Source organism: Suncus etruscus, chromosome 6 (genome assembly GCF_024139225.1).
Source record: "Suncus etruscus isolate mSunEtr1 chromosome 6, mSunEtr1.pri.cur, whole genome shotgun sequence".
Taxonomy (NCBI): Eukaryota; Metazoa; Chordata; class Mammalia; order Eulipotyphla; family Soricidae; genus Suncus; species Suncus etruscus.
In genome coordinates, this window is record NC_064853.1 from 116,300,496 (window position 1) to 116,320,136 (window position 19,641).

The following is a 19,641-nucleotide window of genomic DNA, read 5'->3' on the forward strand; positions in this document are numbered from 1 at the left end:
CTATTCTTAGATATAAAAATGATTATTATTAAGAATATTAAATATTCTTAGATATAAAAATGATTTCTCCCCCCAAAAAGGAGGGTGGCAGGAGAGATAGTACAGCAGATGAGGGCACTTTCTCTGTACAAGCAAACCAGACTCAACCCCTCAACACCCCATATGATCCCCTGAGAACCTCAAAGCCTTCTTCTTGAGCACTACGACAGAAAAAAAACCAAAACAAACCAAAAAAAGGGATTATATGAGGTGTTGGGGGATTGAGTTTGAGTTGTCACGTGCAAGGAAAGCTTCCCTCTCCTGCTGTATGACCTCTCCTGTCTTCCCCCATTTTGGGGGGGGGAAACATTCTTCTATCTAAGAACGGAAGATTATTGACTACTTAGGTGAATAGTTTTTTAAAACATAAGCATGACATCTTTCATCTTGAGAGCCCAAATGTCAAGGACATCCTCATAAATGTCTCATAAATGTAAATTCAACAAAACAATTATGATATCTAAGTCCTCATGTCACTTAATTATTTTAGGGATATGCCTTCCCAGTTTATTTATTTCACATTTCCTGATTGGAGTGCTTTGGTAGAGTTTTTGCGACTTCTACAAGTATTTTGTGAAAATTTTTGTTTTGTGGGTCTTTTTTTTTTTCCACCTTCTTTTTTTTTCTTTGGGCCGCTGGGACCACCCAGATGTTTATATTCCTGTTTTAACCCTTCACAGTAAGTGTGCCACTGGGGACTGGTTCTGAAGCATGTTTGTCTTTCTCCAAACTCTGTTAAATACCCCAGAGTGCGTCATTCGGATGTGTTTCTGGAACCGACTCCAGAAATGTTGGCAACAACTTGCGAACGGTTTGGTGTTTGACATCTGGTGAAAGAAACTTTAGCCAAGAACAGACAGACGCTAGAGGGAAGCCAGTTTTAAGGGGGGCAATCTTTCCATCCCTGGATGTGCGCCCTTGAAATCCAACCTGGCACTTGGAGGAGGCGCTGGGGGGTCGACGACTCTCCTCGGGTTGGTCCCCAATGTTGCAAACGAGGTTCCTCCGGGGACACGGGGAGGCCGGGCTGGGCCCAAGCGGGCCGCCGGCAGAGGGCAGCGCCGGAGTGGGGCTGGGCGGCGTGGAGGCGAAGAGGCGAAATGCTCCCAGCGAGGGGGCGGCGGGTCTCGGGCTCGAGGGACCGGAGCGCGGCTCGAGCCTCGGGGTCCCTGTCCGGCCACTCCCGCCGCCGAGCCCAGCCTGCTTAGGGATCCGGCGGGCGCGGCGCCGGGGAGGCGCGGGGCGGGCGAGGCGAGGCGAGGGAGGCGAGGGCGGGCCGTTCCCAGCAGGGCCGCGGCGGGCAGGCTGCGGGAGAGGAGGGCGGAGCGGGGCGGCCCGGGGCGCCCCCGCGGGCCGGGGCCGGGGCGGGGCGCGCGCGGCGGGCTAGAAAAGGCGGCGGGCGGGCGGGCGGCGGCTGGGCGGGCGCGGGGCCGGCCGGGGAGCGCGACGGCGGGGCGCCCGACGGACGCGGCCATGAGCGCGGCGCTCTTCAGCCTGGACGGCGCCGCCGAGCCCGCGGCCTGGCTCGAGCCGGGCGGCCGCGCGGGCAAGGGGCTGGGCCCGGAGCCCGCGGGCGCCGTGGACGAGTTCGAGAGCGCCGTGGACCTGAGCGCCTACATCGACGCCATGGCGGGCGTGCCCACGCTGGAGCTGTGCCACGACGAGCTCTTCGCCGACCTGTTCCACAGCAGCCAGCGCGAGCCGCGGCCGCTCAAGCCCGAGCCCGACTGGGGCGGCCCCGACGGCGACGGCCACGGCGACGCGGCCGGGCCGGGCTCGCTGCTGCCCGCGCAGGTGGCGGCGTGCGCGCAGACCGTGGTGAGCCTGGCGGCCGCCGCCGCGCAGCCCACGCCGCCCGCCTCGCCCGCGCCGCCCCGCGCCAGCCCCGCGCCCGGCCCGGCCCCGGCCCCGGCCCCGGCCCCGGCCCGCGAGCGCGCGGCGGCGGGCAAGCGCGGGCCGGAGCGCGGCAGCCCCGAGTACCGGCAGCGGCGCGAGCGCAACAACCTGGCGGTGCGCAAGAGCCGCGACAAGGCCAAGCGGCGCCACCAGGAGATGCAGCGGCGGCTGGTGGAGCTGGCGGCCGAGAACGAAGCGCTGCAGCGGCGCGTCGAGCAGCTCACGCGGGACCTGGCCGGCCTCCGGCGCTTCTTCGAGCGGCTGCCCGGCGCCCCCGAGCGGCGGTGACGAGCGGCCCGGGCGGGGACCCGACCCCGGACGGACCTCAGCCCGACGGGCCCGGACTCGGACTGGCGCCTCGGAGCCGGGCGCGCTTCTCCCCTTAAGTTATTGGGGCGGCGGCGGCTCTCGTGCCGGCCCGGCGAGCGAGAGAGAGTGTGCCGACCCGCCCTGCCTCCGCGCCGGCACGGACGGAGGGACCCGCCTCGCGGCTGCGTTTTTTTACCGATTCCTAACTCCCGTGTTTGTAAGAATAAAGCAGCATTTAAGCCACCCGTGCCCGTGTCTGTCGTGGCGCGTCCGGAGGGCGCTCCGACCTGGGGGCGGCCCCGAGAAGCCCGCGCCGCCCGGCGAGCTCGGCTCCTGGGGGGAAGCGCACGGACTCGGCGGGGGTGCGGGTCGCGGAGGGCCCCCGAGCCAGCCGGAGCCGGAGCCGGGGTGGGGGAAGGAGGTCAGCCGAGGTCCCCCAAAGCGCGTCCGATTCCCTCCCGGACTTTGCTTTCGCTTTCTGGCGTCTTTGGACAACTTCGGTGTTCCCCACGACAACGGAGCAAAATCCGTCCCAAAGTTTCCCCAAACCGGATTATTTTGCTGGTAACGTTCCATTTCAAATGAATCTGGACAACGGGCTTTGCGTTTCCCCTAATCAAAAGAAGGGGGATGGTGGTGGTGTCACAGGGCAAGCTTTCTTGGTCTGGCTGCTAGATGTGTTATGTAATTACAAAGCTGGCAAGGAGCTTATAGTTCTAAGGAGACAAGCCCCAAACCCTAACGGTGTGGATTCAAGGCTCTGCACGTAAGTTAAACTTCTGACTAGGGGCCGGAGAGATAGCATGCAGGTAAGGCGTTTGCCTTTCATGCAGGAGGTCATCAGTTCGAATCCCTAAGGTTCCCCGTGCCTGCCAGGAGCAATTTCTGAGCCTGGAGCCTGGAATAACCCCTGAGCACTGCCGGGTGTGACCCAAAAACCACAAAAGAACAAAAAACAACAACAACAAAAAAAAAACTTCTGACCAAAGCAAATGCTGACCAACAATTTTATTTTATTATTATTTGGATAATAGGGCCACACCCGGTGACGCTCAAGGGCTACTCCTGGCTGTGCACTCAGAAATCGCTCCTGGCTCTAGGGACCCTATGGGACGCAGGGGAAGTGGGGGGAATTGAACCGCACTCTATCCTGGGTCATATGCATGCAAGGTAAAATGCCTTACCGCTGCGCCGCAGCTCCGGCCCCATGATGACCAACAATTTCTGAGTAATCTCAGTTCTGTGTATGTTTATCTGAGTGCAGTTCGTTCTCTTAACAGTCTGAAACAGATCCCGAGTACATCTTCCCCAAAACACGAAACCACGATGCTTAGTCTGGGTATATGTTGTATCAAAAAAGTCACAGCACAATATAGGGCAAAGATATTAAGGAATGTTAAGACAAATACTACAAGAACAAAATAAAACACCCTGTTGATATGTGGTTAAGATTTTTAAATGCCTCTTGGCAGTGTTAGTTACACTCACTGCTGACTTGGTTCTGGGGTACTGGGAGAAGTCTTCCAGATGGTGGGAGGAGACCATATGGGACATGGGATCTGAATCCAGAAAACACATAGAACCCTACAACTCTCCCTCGCATCCAAACTTTAAACATTTAAAATTACAAATGGAACAGAAAAGTTCAGCTAATTAATGCTATTGGCATGCAAAACAAAGCCTCCAGCTTTTTTAAAGTTCCATTTCAAGGTCACAAAATACATTCACTCTGGTTAACAAATAACTACCCAAACTGCCACCACCATCCTTGTAGCCACATGCCAAAGTTCACAGATCTTGGGACAGCCTTGTCATTCCACAGCAGCTTTAACTGGTCAGAAGCTCAATTTCTTCCAATCCAAAACAGCTGGTCGGATGGGTGGTTCTTGACTGCACAAAACAATTTAACAACCCCACCTCCTTTCCGAGGACACTCTTCACTTCATAAGTCTGCAGTAATTAAAAAGAAAAAAAAGGCATATTGGTTAAGTAAGTAGTTCACTCTGGACATTCTGTTCCCAGCAACAGAGAAGGCCAGAGAGCCCTGTAGAAGACCACTCTTCAAAGGGCGAGAGCAATGTTGGTAGGAAGGGAAAAGTAAAGTCCTGTAATAAAAGCTCCAGTGATTATGGCAAATAAAGGAACATTTTTGTGATAACTGAATTGTTTCTACATAAGGAGCTTTTCAAATGCCCGTTGTTTGGGGGGCAAAGGATCTATGTAGGTAAGTGCTGGGCATGTATATGTCACTGGATTCCAGTTTAGCACATGTTCTGTAAGCACCTTTTTCTTTTGTTTTTGGTTTTTGGGTCACACCCAACAGCACTCAGGGGTTACTCCTGGCTCTATGCTCAGAAATCACACCTGGCAGGCTCGGGGGACCATATGGACTGCTGGGATTTGAACCACCATCCTTCTGCATGCAAGGCAAATGACTTACCTCCATGCTATCTCTCCAGCCCCTCTGTAAGCACCTTTAAAGTGGCTGTGCCACTGTACCTGTGCACACACATGTACCATGGTACAGAGGTATTCTGATTGCCAAGGAGCATAGCTGGGGAAAGGATGTACAATGGGTTCTGGCTCATCTCTAGCTGGAGGAGTCCCCACTCCCTTTGACACCTTTTCCCAGCCCAGCAACATTTTTGAGCAAAGGATTTCCTGGTATTTTGCTTTGTCCTTGCTCCTAAAAAGGATTTTATTTCTTCTAGAAGTATACTGAATGATTCTTTGTCACATTCTCTGTGTGTGTGATGAGTATCATGGTTATTTGTTTAATTTTTGGTTGTTTTTTTTGGGGGGCCACACCCATTTGATGCTCAGGGGTTACTCCTGGCTAAGCGCTCAGAAATTGCCCCTGGCTTAGGACCATATGGGACACGGGGGGGGGGGGGTGTCGAACCACGGTCCTTCCTTGGCTAGCGCTTGCAAGGTAGACACCTTACCTCTAGCGCCACCTCCCTGGCCCCTATTTGGTTAATTTTAAGCAACTTTCATATGCATGTGAGAGCCGTGGATTTGTGCAGCAAGAAACCAGACAGTAAAGTCATGGTGTCCAGGCTTGGCCTGCTGAGCCAAACCTGCTTTTCCTGGATGGGTGAGCAAAGGAAGCCCTTTACTTCACTGCTTCATTGGGTGTAGTCCAAAAGGACCATGTGTCCTTCCAGAAATTCCTGTGCTGCCACTTGCAGAGCATTATCAAGTACCTCACGGCTTCTCAGGTGTGCAAAACACTTGACAAACCTCCCTGGTGCCTCCAATGCAGGCATTAACGCTCTCCTTCCACTAGTATCTTGCTCTGGCATAGGAACATGAGGCCAATGTGGCTGGTTTCTTCTCAGGATGGCTGCAGCCAGTAGACTCCCAACATTGAGCTTTCAGGAAAGGTGTGCAGCCTCTGCCTGCTTCTCCAAGACTGTAGATCCATGTAGGCGGGGAGTGTAGACCTGCAGGGTGTCTGGCTAGAGTACAGGAAGGGACCAGTTGGTGGAGACACAGTGGCTAGCCAAGGACCTCAGGGTCTATGGGAGTCCAGGCCAGCTAATGGACGTTATAACTACTAGAGCAAAAATAAGCTTCCCTCTCCAAGAGCCCTATCTGAACAGCAGGCCTGTGCAAAACTAATGTGGAAGTACAAACTTGGAGACGGTATACTGTAAAGGGGGAGAGATCGGAATCAACACAGTCCCAAGAAACTGAAGCAGGTAGAGAGAACAATAGCAGGGTCCTCTTTTGTGACTCATCAGGGCCAATTTTTCACCCTGAGAAGAGCATGGCAGCTCCACTTCATTCCACAGTGGTGCATTTCTCCTAGTCAATGAGCCACACAGCAGCACATAATAAACGCCAGCTGACTACAGAGATCACAATAGGAAAGGGACACAGAACCCCACCACAATGAGTGAAGATGGTAGTAGCTCTTAAGATCCAATCAGTATCAGCCAGCTATATGATCTCTGTGATAAGGACTATAGAAAGAAAATATTGAGTATATTCAAGGAATTCAAAGAAACCATGAAATAGACAGTAAGACTCAAGAGGATATGAGACCAGAAATGAGAAAACAAACAGAAAATACAGAACTAAAAAAACATGGTAGGCAAAATGAAAAACACACTGAATGACCTCACCAGCAGAGTAACGGCTCTGAGGACAGAATTACTGAGCACAAAGATGAGCTCAATAACATTTCCGGACAACAGTATAACACAGAAAAAATCTTAAAAAAAAAAAACAAAAGAAAAAAACAGATGACAGAGAACTTTGGGATGAATTCAAGAGGAAGAACATAAAAACCAACAATCTCTATAAAAACAACAACAACCGACAAAGACATTATTATTGCTGAAAAGTTCCCAGAACTGGAAAGCACATATACTCACATACTGGATGCACAAGGATATCAGCCAAAACAGATCTAAATAAAAATACCCCAAGACACATCCTAATTAGAATGATGGAAACCATAAGTATAGAATAATGGAAGAGAGAATTCATACGAAGGAGCATCCTTAAGATTACAGCAGATTTACTAAAGGCTACCATAAAGTCTGAAGGCAGTGGTGGGATACAGTGAAAAAAATCAACAAATAAGGGCTAGAGAGATAGCACAGCAGTAGAGCGTTTGCCTTGTATGTGACTGCCAGGGGTGATTTCTGAGAGCAGAGCCAGGAAGTGATCCCTGAGCGCCACTAGATGTGGCCCAAAAACCAATCAATCAATACAAATCAACAAATAAACACCTCACCAAGAATATTTGACCCAGCCAGACTGTCATTCAGGTTTGAATAAATGACACAACATTCCATTGCCTGCAAAAACCACATTTGAATAGTGAGAACAAACACAGATTTAAAGTCAAAAGTTGGAAGACAATCCTTCAAGCAAACAACTCTGTGAAAAAGGGTCGGGTTGGACATCTAGCTGGGTTCAATCCCTGGCATCCCATATGGTTCCCCAAGGTTGCCAGGAATGATTCCTGAGCAAAGAGCAAGAGTAACACCAGAGCAATGCCTGGTGTTGCCCCCCCCCAATAAAAAAAGGTAAGGTCACCATAGTAATATCAGATGACATAGACTTCATGCTCAAAAAGATTATAAAAAAGGTCATTTCTTAATAATCTACAGATACATACATTAGGAATAAATTATATTTATAAACATATAAGCATGCAAATAGGGGCCAGAAAAATACTTAAAACAACTGTTAATAAGTGTGAAGAAAGACATAAAAGCAACACAGTAGTCATGAAAGAGTCAACACTGTTCTGTCACCTCTTGGTAGATGTAATCACCTCAGCTAAGAAATACTGGCTTTGAAGGAAGCAATGGAAAAGGGGTCAGTAAATATTCATAAAGCTTTTCACCCCCAAATTCCAAATATACATTCTTCTCCAGTGCACATGGAAGATTCTATAAGATAGACCATATGCTGGGCCATAAAATATATTTCCATAAAGTCAAAAAGACAGAGATTATATCAACTATCTTCTAGGACCATAATGCACTGAAAATGAAGTAAATTACAAAAAGAAATGGGGAGATAATATTAACACCTGTCTTCCTAAAAACTGAGGGGAAAAAAAGTGGATGGTACCAAAGGCAAAGCAGTCTCATGAGCATTGAGTGGAAATAAAAAGTGATTAGTTTTAAATACCCAAATAAAAGCTAATGACAATAGAATCAAGAGACCCAATCCGAGGCCTGGAGAGATAGCATGGAGGTAAGGCGTTGCCTTTCATGCAGAAGGACGGTGGTTCAAATCCTGGCATCCCATATGGTCCCCTGAGCCTGCCAGGAGCAATTTTTGAGCATAGAGCCAGGAGTGACCCCTGAGCACTGCCGGGTATGATCCCCCCTCCCAAAAAAAAAGAGACAATCCATAGCAATCCATAACAAAAGGGGCTTTTTACACTAGCAGTCTAGGAGGCTAAGAGTGGAAGTATGAGATGTACACTGGGAACAATGGCAGAGGGAGTTCATCACTGGTGGTGGGAATTGCCTTAATTCACTTCACTGTGTACGTTAAATATAACTGTGAAAGACTTGTAATTCACATTGGTATCAATAAAAATTAAAAAAAAGAGCTCTCAAGCCAAGCGCCTAACCTCAGGTAGGAGTGGCTCCACCCACAGGGACTGGGGTGGGGTGGGAGTGGGGTGGTGGGGGTTATAATTCCTGCCTGGCTTTGGGCTACAGGGCACTCTTTTTTTATTTACCTTTGTTTTTTTTTGGGTCACACCCCTCGGTGCTCAGGGGTTACTCCTGGCTGTCTGCTCAGAAATAGCTCCTGGCAGGCACGGGGCAGTCCTGGATCAGCTGCTTGCAAGGCAAATGCCACTGTGCTATCTCTCCAGGCCCCAGGGCACTCTTTTAAAAGCAAACCTGGGGCTACTTCCTGATCCCAGGTGCCAATCAAAGAAGACAGCAAGATCAGCTCTCAAGCACCTACTGTCCTACAGGTAGGAGTACCTCACAAGGATGGGTGGGGGCTAATTCATGCCTGGCTTTGGACTACAGGGTACTCTTTTAAAGGTGACACCTGGGGGCTACTTCCTGATCCCTAGTGACAATCAAAAAAGAACACAGCAAAAAAAAATCTTTTTTTAAAATTACTATCTTTATTTAAACACCTTGATTACAAATATGACTGTAGTTGGGTTTCAGTCATGTAAAGAACAACCCCCTTCACCAGTGCAACATTCCCATCACCAATGTCCCAAATCTCCCTTCTCCCCGCCCCACTCCCACCTGCACTCGAGACAGGCTTTCTACCTCCCTCATTCATTCATATTATTATGATAGTTCTCATTGTAGTTATTTCTCTAACTATACTCATCAGTCTTTTTGGTGAGCTTCGTGTTGTGAGCTGGACCTTCCAGCCCTCCTTCTCTTTTGTCTCTGGGAATTATTGTAAAAATGTCTTTTATTTTTCTTAAAACCCATAGATGAGGGAGACTATTCTGCATCTTACTTTCTCCCTCTGACTAATTTCACTCAGCATAATAGATTCCATGTACATCCATGTATAGGAAAATTTCATGACTTCATCTCTCCTGACGGCTGCATACTATTCCATTGTGTATATGTACCACAGTTTCTTTAGCCATGCATCTGTTGAAGGGCATCTTGGTTGTTTCCAGAGTCTGGCTATTGAAAATAATGCTGCAATGAATGTAGGTGTGAAGAAGAGAGTTTTGTGTTGTATTTTTGTGTTCCTAGGGTATATCCCTAGTAGTATAGCTGGATCGTATGGGAGCTCAATTTCCAGTTTTTGGAGGAATCTCCACATCACTTTCCATAAAGGTTGGACCAGACAGCATTCCCACCAGCAGTGAAAGAGAGTTCCTTTCTCTCCACATCCCTGCCAGCACTGCTTGTTCTCATTCTTCGTGATGTGTGCCAATCTCTATGGCGTGAGATGGATCCTCATAGTTCTTTTTATTTGCATCTCTCTGATATTTAGTGATGTGGAACATTTTTTCATGTGCCAACAAAAGATCTGCTTATAGAACTTCTTATAGAACACAAACCCCATCACAACATGGAGTAAGAATCACAGTTCAAGTGTGGTAATGGGGAAACAACGCAGGTCAACAGCATGCATAGAGAATAAAAATGGCAATTCTAATAACTCCCCAAAATGCCAACTACCTAATTAACCTCTCAGATAAGGAGTTTAGAATAGAAATATGAGGATGTTTGTAGAACTCAAAGAAAGGATAAATAGATCTGAACAGACCACAAATATAGAAATCAGAAAACTTCAAACTGAAATAATGGGACTGAAAAATGTAGTAGAGGAAATGAAAAATGCTAAGGAAAGCCTCTCCAATAGAGTAACAGCAGCTGAAGACAGAATTAGTGAGCTGGAAAATGAAACACATAATAACTCCATAGAGCAAAAGAGATTGGAAAATAACCTCAAAGCAAATGATCAGACAATGGAAAAAATACTTAAAGATTTTGAACAGATAAAAATAGAAATGTTTGATAAATTCAACAGAAATAACGTAAGAATCAATGGAGTGCCAAAAACCCAGGAAGAAAATCCCCAGGAAGAATCAACAGTCAAGAACATCATTACAGGGGCTGGAGAGATAGCATGGAGGTAAGGTGTTTGCCTTTCATGCAGAAGGTCATCAGTTCGAATCCCAGCATCCCATATGGTCCCCCGTGCCTGCCAGGAGCAATTTCTGAGCATGGAGCCAGGAATAACCCCTGAGCACTACTGGGTGTGACCCCCCCAAAAAAAAACCACAAAAAAAAAAAAAAAAGAACATCATTACAGAAAACTCACAGAGGGGGCTGGAGAGATAGCATGGAAGTAAGGCGTTTGCCTTTCATGCAGAAGATGATCGGTTTGAATCCTGACGTCCCATATGGTCCCCCGTGCCTGCCAGGAGCAATTTCTGAGCATGCAGTCAGGAGTAACCCCTGAGCACTGCTGGGTGTGACCCTAAATCCACAAAAAAAAAAAAAGTAAAAGAAAAAAGAAAACTCACAGAGATAAGACTGCATGCAACCAAATCCTGTATGCCAGAAGAGTATCAGCTAAAAGAGACCCAAAGAAAAGCACCCCAAGACACATCCTAGTCACAATGATGAATCCCACAGATAGGGATAGGATATTAAAAGCAGCAAGATCCAAAAGGGAAATTACATTCAAAGGATATAAAATTTACAGCAGATCTTTCACAAGAAACCCACTTACGAAACTCCCAAAAGGCAGTGGTGGGATATAGTGACATATACATATATATACATATATATGTATACATATACATATATATATATATATGACACTCCATCCCCAGAAAATTGGATACACATTCATCTCCAATTCACATGGGTCATTCTCCAGGATAGACCACATGCTGACCCATAAAGCATATCTCCATAAAGTCAGTACAAACTACCTTGACTGGGGCCGGAGAGATAGCACAGCGGCATTTGCCTTGCAAGCAGCCAATCCAGGACCTAAGGTGGTCATTTCAAATCCTGGGGTCCCATATGGCCCCCCGTGCCTGCCAGGAGCTATTTCTGAGCAGAGAGCCAGGATTAACCCCAGATCACCGCCAGATGTGACCCAAAAAAACAAAAAAACAAACAAACAAAAAAAACAAGCTACCTTCACTGACCATAAGGCACTGAAATTAGATTTGAACTACAAAGAAATACAGAAGAAAAACTTTAACACCTGGAAACTAAACAGTTCACTATTGAACAACCAGTGGGTCAGAGATGAAATAAAAACATTCCTGGAAACAAATGACAATGAAGACACAAATTGTCAGAATTTATGGGACACAACAAAAGCAGTACTAAGAGGAAAATGTATAGCCTTGCAAGCACACATCAGAAAGGAAGAAGGGACCTATATAAAAAGCTTAATGACACAGCTCTTAGAACTAGAAAATGTCCAACAAAAGGAACAAATATAGGTAGGCAGAAGGAAATAAGAAAGCTTAGAGCAGAAATCAATGAGATGGAAATCCAAAAACAATTCGAAAGATCAACGAAAGCAAAAGTTGGTTCTTTAAAAAAAATAGACAAGATTGATAAAGCACTAGCAAAACTCACAGAGAAACAAAGAAAGAGAAATCTAATACACTGGATTAGGAATTAAAAGGGGGAGATCACCACAGATACTGCATAGATTCAAGGGGCAATCAGAGACTACTTTGAGAAACTCTATGCCATGAAACATGAAAACCTGGAGGAAATGGATACATTCTTGGACTCATATAATCTTCCACAATTAAACAGGATGACCTTGCATGTCTAAAAAGACACATCACTAAAGAGGAAATTAAAGCGGTCATCAAGAGTCTTCCCGAAAAGAAAAGCCCAGGCCCAGATGGATTCACTTCAAGCCTTTCAAGAGGAACTTCTACCAATCCTCTTTAGGCTCTTTCATGAAATTGAAGAATCAGTAATGCTCCCAAATAGTCTTTACGAAGCTAACATCACCTAGATACCAAAACCAGACAGAGATGCTGCCAAAAAAGGAAATTACAGACCAATATCCCTAATGAACACAGATGCAAAGATCCTCAACAAAACTCTGGCAAAAAGAATCCAATGCCTCATCAAAAAGGTCTTTCACCACAACCAAGTAGGTTTCATCCCAGGAATGCAAGGATGGTTTAACATCCGTAAATCAATCAACATGATACACCATATCAATGACAATTAAAAAACCATATGATCATATCAATAGATGCAGAGAAAACATCTGATAAGGTCCAACAACCGATTCTTGATAAAAACTCTCATCAAGATGGGAATAGAAGGAACTTTTCTCAAAAGAGGAGAGGCAATCTACCACAAGCCAATGGTAAATATTATTCTCAATGGAGATAAACTAAAAGCCTTTCCTTTAAAATCTGGTACAAGACAAGGCTGCCCCCTCTCACTATCATTATTAAACATAGTGTTGGAAGTACTTGTTATAGTGATTAGGTAAGAAAAAAGAATTCAAGGGCATCCAGACAGGAAAGGATGAAATCAAGCTCTCACTGTTTGAGATGACATGATACTAGAAAACCCTAAAGACTCTACCAAAAAACTTCTAAAAACAATAAATTCATATAGCAAAGTAGCAGACTATAAAATTAACACACAAAAATCAATGGCCTTCTTATACACCAATGATAAGAAAAAATGGATATCAAAAAAGCAATCCCATTTACATTAGTGCCACACAAACTCAAATATTTTGGAGTCAACATAACTAAAGATGTGAGGGCTTATACAAAGAAAACTACAAAACCCTGCTTCAAGAAATAAAAGAGGATACTTGGAAATGGAGGCATATACCCTGCTGGTGGATTGGGAGGATTAACATCATTAAAATGGCGATACTCCCCAAGGCATTGTACAGATTTAATGCAATCCCTCTAAGGATACCCATAACATTGTTCAAAGAAGTGGATCAAACACTGCTGAAATTCATCTGGAACAATAAACACCCAAGAGTAGCTAGAGCAACCCTTGGAAAATTAATATGGGAGGCATCACTTTTCCCAATTTTAAATTGTATTACAAAGTAATAGTCATTAAAACAGCATGGTAAAGGAATAAAGACAGACCCTCAGATCAGTGGAATAGACTGGAGTATTCAGAGAATGCTCCCCAGATATACAATCAATTAATCTTTGATAAAGGGGCAAGAAATGTAAAATAGAGCAAGGAAAGCCTCTTCAACATATGGTGTTGGCACAATTGGTCAGCCACTTACAAAGAAACAAACACAGACCTCCAGCTTACATCATGCACTAAGGTCAAAGGCAAATGGATTAAAGACCTTGATATCAGACCTGAAATCATAAGGTATATAGAAGAACACGTAGGTAAAACAGTCCAGGATATTGAAACTAAAGGCATCTTCAAGGAAGAAACAGCACTCTCCAAACAAGTCAAAGCAGAGATACACAAATGGGACTATATTAAACTGAGAAGCTTCTGCACCTCAAAGGAAATAAGGCCTAGGATACAAAAGCCACCCACAGAATGGGAGAAGCTATTCATCCAATACCCATCAGATAAGAGGCTAATATCTAAGATATACAAAGATAGAACTTAACAAGAAAAAAACCATATAACCCCAACAAATGTGGGGAGAAGAAATGACCACTTTCTCAAAGAAATACAAATGACCAAAGGCACATGAAAAATGCTCCATATCACTAATCATCAGGGAGATGCAAATCAAAACAATAATGAGGTACCATCTCACACCACAGAGGCTGGCACACATCACAAAGAACAAGAACTAGCAGTGCTGGCGGGAATGTGAGGAGAAAGGAACTATCATTCATTGCCCTCTAGTCTAGCTCATTTGGGAAACAATATGGAGATTCCTAAAAAAAAAAAAAAAAAAAAACTGGAAATTGAGCTCCCATTTGACCCAGCTATACAATTCCTAGGGATATACCTTAGGAACACAAAAATACAATACAAAAATCCCTTCCTATATTCATCACACCAATAATCATCACAGCACTATTTACAATAGCCAGACTCTGGAAACAACCAAGATGCCCTTCAACAGATGAATGGCTAAAGAGACTGTGGTGTATATACACAATGGAATATTATGCAGTCATCAGGAGAGATGAAGTCATGAAATTTTCTTATACATGGATGTACATGGAATCTATTATGCTGAGTGAAATTAGTCAGAGGGAGAGAGATGGATGCAGAATGGTATCACTCATCTATGGGTTTTAAGAAAAATTAAAGATACTGAAATAATTTCCAGAGATGATGGCTGGAAGGACCGGCTCAAAATATGAAGCTCACCACAAAAAGTGGTGCGTGCAGTTAGAGAAATAGCTACGCTGAGAAGTATCAAAACAATGCCAGTGAGTGAGGGATGTAGAAAGCCTGTCTCAAATACAGGCAAGGGGTGGGAGGGAAGAGATGGGGGCATTGGTGATAGGAAGGTTGCACAGTGAAGGGGGTGTTCTTGTTTTGACTGAAACCCAACTACAATTATGTTTGTAATCACAGTGTTTAAATAAATTATTAAATTATTATTAAAATTACAATTGTAAAAAAAAGAAGTAAATAAAATGAAAAAGAAGTACAGCAAAAAAAAAAATAACAATGGCCCAAAAGCTCATGAAAAAGTGCTCCACAGCAGTAATTATCAGGGAGAGGCAAACCAAAATAACAGTGAGGTATTAGCTCACACCACAGAGACTGGCACACATCACAAAGAACAACCAGTCCTGGCATGGATGCCAGAAAAAAGGACTTTTATTCACTGCTGGTGAGAATGTCAACTGGTTGAGCCTCTTGGAAAACATGGACTTTCTTTGGAATCCACAAACTGAACTTCCATTTGGCACAGCAATACTATTACCAATGCAGAAATATAATCTACATTGTTATGTTCATTACAGCACTATTCACAATAGCCGGAATCTGGAAACAATCCAAGTGTCTGATAACAGGTAAGTGAATAAAAAAAAAGACTGTGGTGTACTACAATAAAATGTTACACACTGTTAGGAAAGACGAATCCATAAAATATGCATATGCATGAATGAAATAGAGTATTATGTTGAATGAAAGAGTTAGAAAGGGACATAGAATGATCACACTAATTTATGGGTTATAAAAAAAAGATAGTATGGCAATAATATCCAAAGAAAATAGAGAGAAGAGTCAGGAGGAGTGGCCCATGGTAGGAAAGTTGCCACAAATAGGAAGGGAGTGCACTTAGGGCAGAGAATAGACCACTATGTCAATGATAGTTGGAAATGATAACTCTGGAGAACTGGATGCTGAAAGGAGGTAAAGTGATATGGATGATACCCCTTCAGTAACAATATTGCAAATCAGAGTGTCTTAAAAGAGACAGAAAGAAGGAAAGAAAGGAGGGGAGAGGGAGAGAGAAAACACAGAAAAATACCATCCATAGAGGCAGCTGGAGGGAAGATGCTGGGGGAAGGCAGGAAGAAAACTGGGGTCATGGTGGTGGGACATGGTGAAGGAATGTTGGATGCCATATGACTGACTCAATGATTCAATAAGGAACAACTTGTAACATGTTTCAATTAAACTATATTGAAAAAAGAGATCATGATCAAGCTGGAATGTGGATACCATGTTAATGGAAAATCTTTCACATACTTTACTTTCCCATATGCAGAATTGTGGGTATTATTAAGAAGAGAAAGGTCAGTATTGTGATTTAATAAAGTGAGACATGCAAAAAAACAAAATCAAGAGGTAGCTTCAATGGCTGGGCTCACACAGAATGTGGATGTGAAGGGAGGCGTGACATTGAAGAGGTGGTAGGAAGCGAGATGACAGGGAAGTGTTGAGCAGTATTCTTCAATTTTCCAACCATAGGACTGGTAGTTAGAGACAAAACGTCGGACCAGCATCTTTTTAAATTTTATTTTTGGTTTTTGGGTCACACCAAGCGACGCAGAGGGGTTACTCCTAGGTCTGTGCTCAGAAATCACTGCTGGCAGGCTCAGGGGGCCATATGGAATGCTGGGAATCGAATCACTGTCAGTCCTGAGTCGACTGCGTACAAAGCAAACACCCTACTGCTGTGCTATCTCTCTGGCCCCTGCTTTTTAAATTTTTTTTAAATTAATTTTTGGGTTGAACAGCAAGTAGGTGTTTGCCTTGCACATGGCCAAACCAGGGTTGACCCCTGGCACCATATGCTGTCCTATGAGCATCACTTAGAATAATTCCAGATGTAGAGCAGGTAAAAGTGAGCATGCCAGGTATGGCCCTAAAACAAACAAAAAGCCCCTAATATTAGTTTTTAAAATAGCCATTATGTGTTTTACACTATTGTTAATGAAGGTTTCTCATGTATATAATTCCAATGCTATACCCAATGACCCTCCTTTTCAAACTGCAGCCCCAACTAAATTGTGTGGATTAGTTCTCTCATTGTGTTACCTTTGGTCTTTGTTGCTATGTGTTTCTTAAGTGCCACATATGAAAGATCATTCTGTATCTATCCATTTTCTTCTGACAAAGTTCTCTCAGTATAATATTCCCTAATCCCATCATTGTTGTAAAAATTTCAAGATTTTGATATTAAAATGCATAAAATTTTGTGTATATATGCCACAACTTTTCATCCATATTTAGGCATTTGTGCTGCTTCCATATAAGATATTGTACTAAGTGGTGATGTGTAGGGTTACAGCCCTTATAAAGAAGCTGGATGGAGATGGATGGAGTGGCCTTTCTCTGCCATCCCAGGCCACGTGGCTCCATCCCCCATTAACCGGCAGGTCTGAGTCCAGGAAAGTGAGGGTATTGAACTCACTCACAGGCAGGCTTCCAGAGAGATAACACCTTTATTGCCCTGGCCAACTGATGTGGCTGCTAACCATTTACACATGCCATTCTTAGCTAGCCCTGCGTCTTACTTTCATCCATGTCTCCTCCAACCTCCATCCTGGCCAAAGACCAAAAGGGGCTAATCCCCTGGGTCAAAAGCCTTATATAACCTTCCCAAGACCACTCCCTGGAATGAGAGGGATCTTGCAGGTAAGGTTACAGGTAATATCCTGTTCCTAAGACCCCTCCCAGAAATGGGCAGGTCGCAGGTAGATACACCTAAATCCAGGTGGAGTCACAGCGATGAACTAAGTGTGCATGTCATTTTAAATGAATACTTTTATGTCTAAGGGATACAGATGATGCTTTTCAACCTTTACACCTGCTGACCAGCACTGCTCTGTGACTGGTGGCATGGCTGAAGCACATTGACCTAGAGTTAAGGGCTGTGTAGAACTGTGGATGCTGAGGTAGGAAGAAAGAGATGCTTGTTTGTTGTCTTTCCCCATTCAACTGGACCTCTGAGCACAGAGTTACACATATTGCTGAGCACCACTGGATACATCCTCTCTTCAATACCAACCCCTCAGTTAAAACTTGTGTATCCTGACTATCAAGGTTCATTTGTTCTGAGGAATGAGGTTGTGGTTCTTGTAGAAAGTCCTAATTTGATAGTTTGGATTCTGGTGAATTGTTTTCTTTTTGTTTTTTTTTTGTTTGTTTGTTTGTTTTTTCACTCAGAAAACTGTCTGCCTGGCTGCAAACTCATGTGATCAGTGCCTGCATAGTCCTCTGCTATCTTCTATCAGCCCTTTCCAAATCAGCTTGAAAGGAATGTACTTGAATCCTTCGTTTTATGCCTCATCTCTCACAGAATACCAGAAAGGTGACAACTGAGGGTAGTCACTGCCTTGAGTCCTCAATCAAGACATCTTCCCATATATTTTCAGTAAGGTGATCTTGGTTTGGGGTAACAATAGGTAGGGCATGTGCCCTGCACACAGACAACTTCGGTTTGATCCTCAGCACCCCATTTGGTCCCAGAGCATGCCAGGAGAGAGTCCCTGAGCATAGCTGGGTACGATCCAAAAATCAATCTTCATTACCTCCATATTCTACATCAATTTCAACCCTCCTCCTTCCCTTTCCTCAAGATGCAGAATTCAGATGACAAAGACTGAACAGAACCTGCTTCATCACAAGTTAAATACTTAAACTTCAACAAGAATAGGCACACAGCAGGGTCCCTGTAACATACCCTTATCCAAGTCCTCACTGTTAGGTGGTCACTGGGGGGATAACAATGACTTCCTTTGGTGAGATGTCTGTGTCCAAAAAGACAATACTTGGGGAGCTGTACTCATGTCTTCTCAGCAGCAGAACATGCAGAGATGGGGTGTCCAAAGATAAACCAGGCAACATGTGAGAAGGCAGTATTTCAAGTTTGGGGCTCATAGGAATTACATGTATTTTAGTTTTACACAATCAGGAGATCTTTGTTTACAAACTTCCTAGAGTCTGGTTTTACTACAATCCCTGGGAGACAACAGCTCTTAGAATGAAGGACAGAGGCAGGATGGGACTGAAGCAGTCGCTCAGGAGCCAGATAGAGACCAGTCCAGAGTTTCATGTTCTTGGCAGTAGTAGACAAAATTCTATTCTAATGTCAAAGCTGGGAACCATGACTCACATTAGGGATCCCCAGAGACCCCGCCTAAAGATTTATACACATTCCAGTTTAATCCAAACTCTACAGTGAAGGAGTGACATACTACATCTTGTCACATGCTGCCAGCCCTGCTGGAGGTACAGGAAGGTGTAGAGTAACAGCCCTTGGATTGGGCTGGATGGTGATGGAGGGATGAGAGGTCTTTCTCCTCTGGCCCAGGACCACGTGTCTACAACTCCCTTCAGCCGGCGGGTCTGCAACTTCAGGGTAGCTACAAGGAAATCCACAGACAGGCTCCAAGAGATATCAGCTTTATTCATGCCCTAGCCACCACATGTGTGGCCTACAATCTTAAACCTATTTAAGCATGCTCTCTTCGGATGGGTGTGATGTGGGCCAGAGCAGGCAATGACTGCCAGGGTGAGGCAAATATACAGGACTGAAAGAATCAGTGTCTGACTGGAATCTGAGGTAGAATTTGGCTATTTCTGAGGGACCCTCAAAAAGTCCTATAGCAGAACTTCCGAAAACCCACAATTTCAAAATATCTCCTACATCTACTTCCATGGGGTCCCAACACTGTGACCTGTGGCCATCATCACTTTATGAGAATACCAGTGCCTTTCTTGAGTTCTGCAGTTCTCTTGGCCATTTTGGTTTGTTTGTTTGTTTGTTTGGTTGGTTGGTTGGTTGGTTGCCTCTGACGAGACAGAGGTGCTAACTCAAGGATCAACTACTCGATCCCTGAGAAGTATTTTTGGCCATCCCCAAGGTGGTGTTTTTATTTTTAAGTTTAATTTTTTTTTTTATTTTACTGAAACCATTTTGATTTACAAAGTCCTTCATAGTTTCAGACATACAATGAATCTGGGCTAATCCCACCACCAGTGTTGAACTTCCTCC

The 19,641-nt window shown here is 44.8% G+C and overlaps 3 protein-coding genes across 3 annotated transcripts in view; 1 reads left to right on the forward strand and 2 right to left on the reverse strand.

Annotated features, from left to right (window-relative positions):
- UBE2V2 (ubiquitin conjugating enzyme E2 V2) overlaps window positions 1-19,641 on the reverse strand; it is a 738,183-nt gene that overhangs the window by 286,859 nt on the left and 431,683 nt on the right. The gene's annotated exons all lie outside the window — the stretch shown is intronic.
- CEBPD (CCAAT enhancer binding protein delta) lies at window positions 1,499-2,812 on the forward strand. Its single transcript, XM_049775631.1, has 2 exons — window positions 1,499-2,219; window positions 2,323-2,812. Exons 1-2 carry the CDS (start codon window positions 1,513-1,515, stop codon window positions 2,810-2,812), a joined length of 1,197 nt encoding a protein of 398 aa, XP_049631588.1. The 5' UTR covers window positions 1,499-1,512.
- The window catches only part of SPIDR (scaffold protein involved in DNA repair), a 184,620-nt gene continuing 168,936 nt past the window's right edge, over window positions 3,958-19,641 (reverse strand). The window contains exon 13 of the mRNA XM_049775632.1: window positions 3,958-4,194. Coding sequence (XP_049631589.1) covers window positions 4,072-4,194 — 123 coding nt within the window. The 3' untranslated portion in view covers window positions 3,958-4,071. The remainder of the gene's footprint in view (window positions 4,195-19,641) is intronic.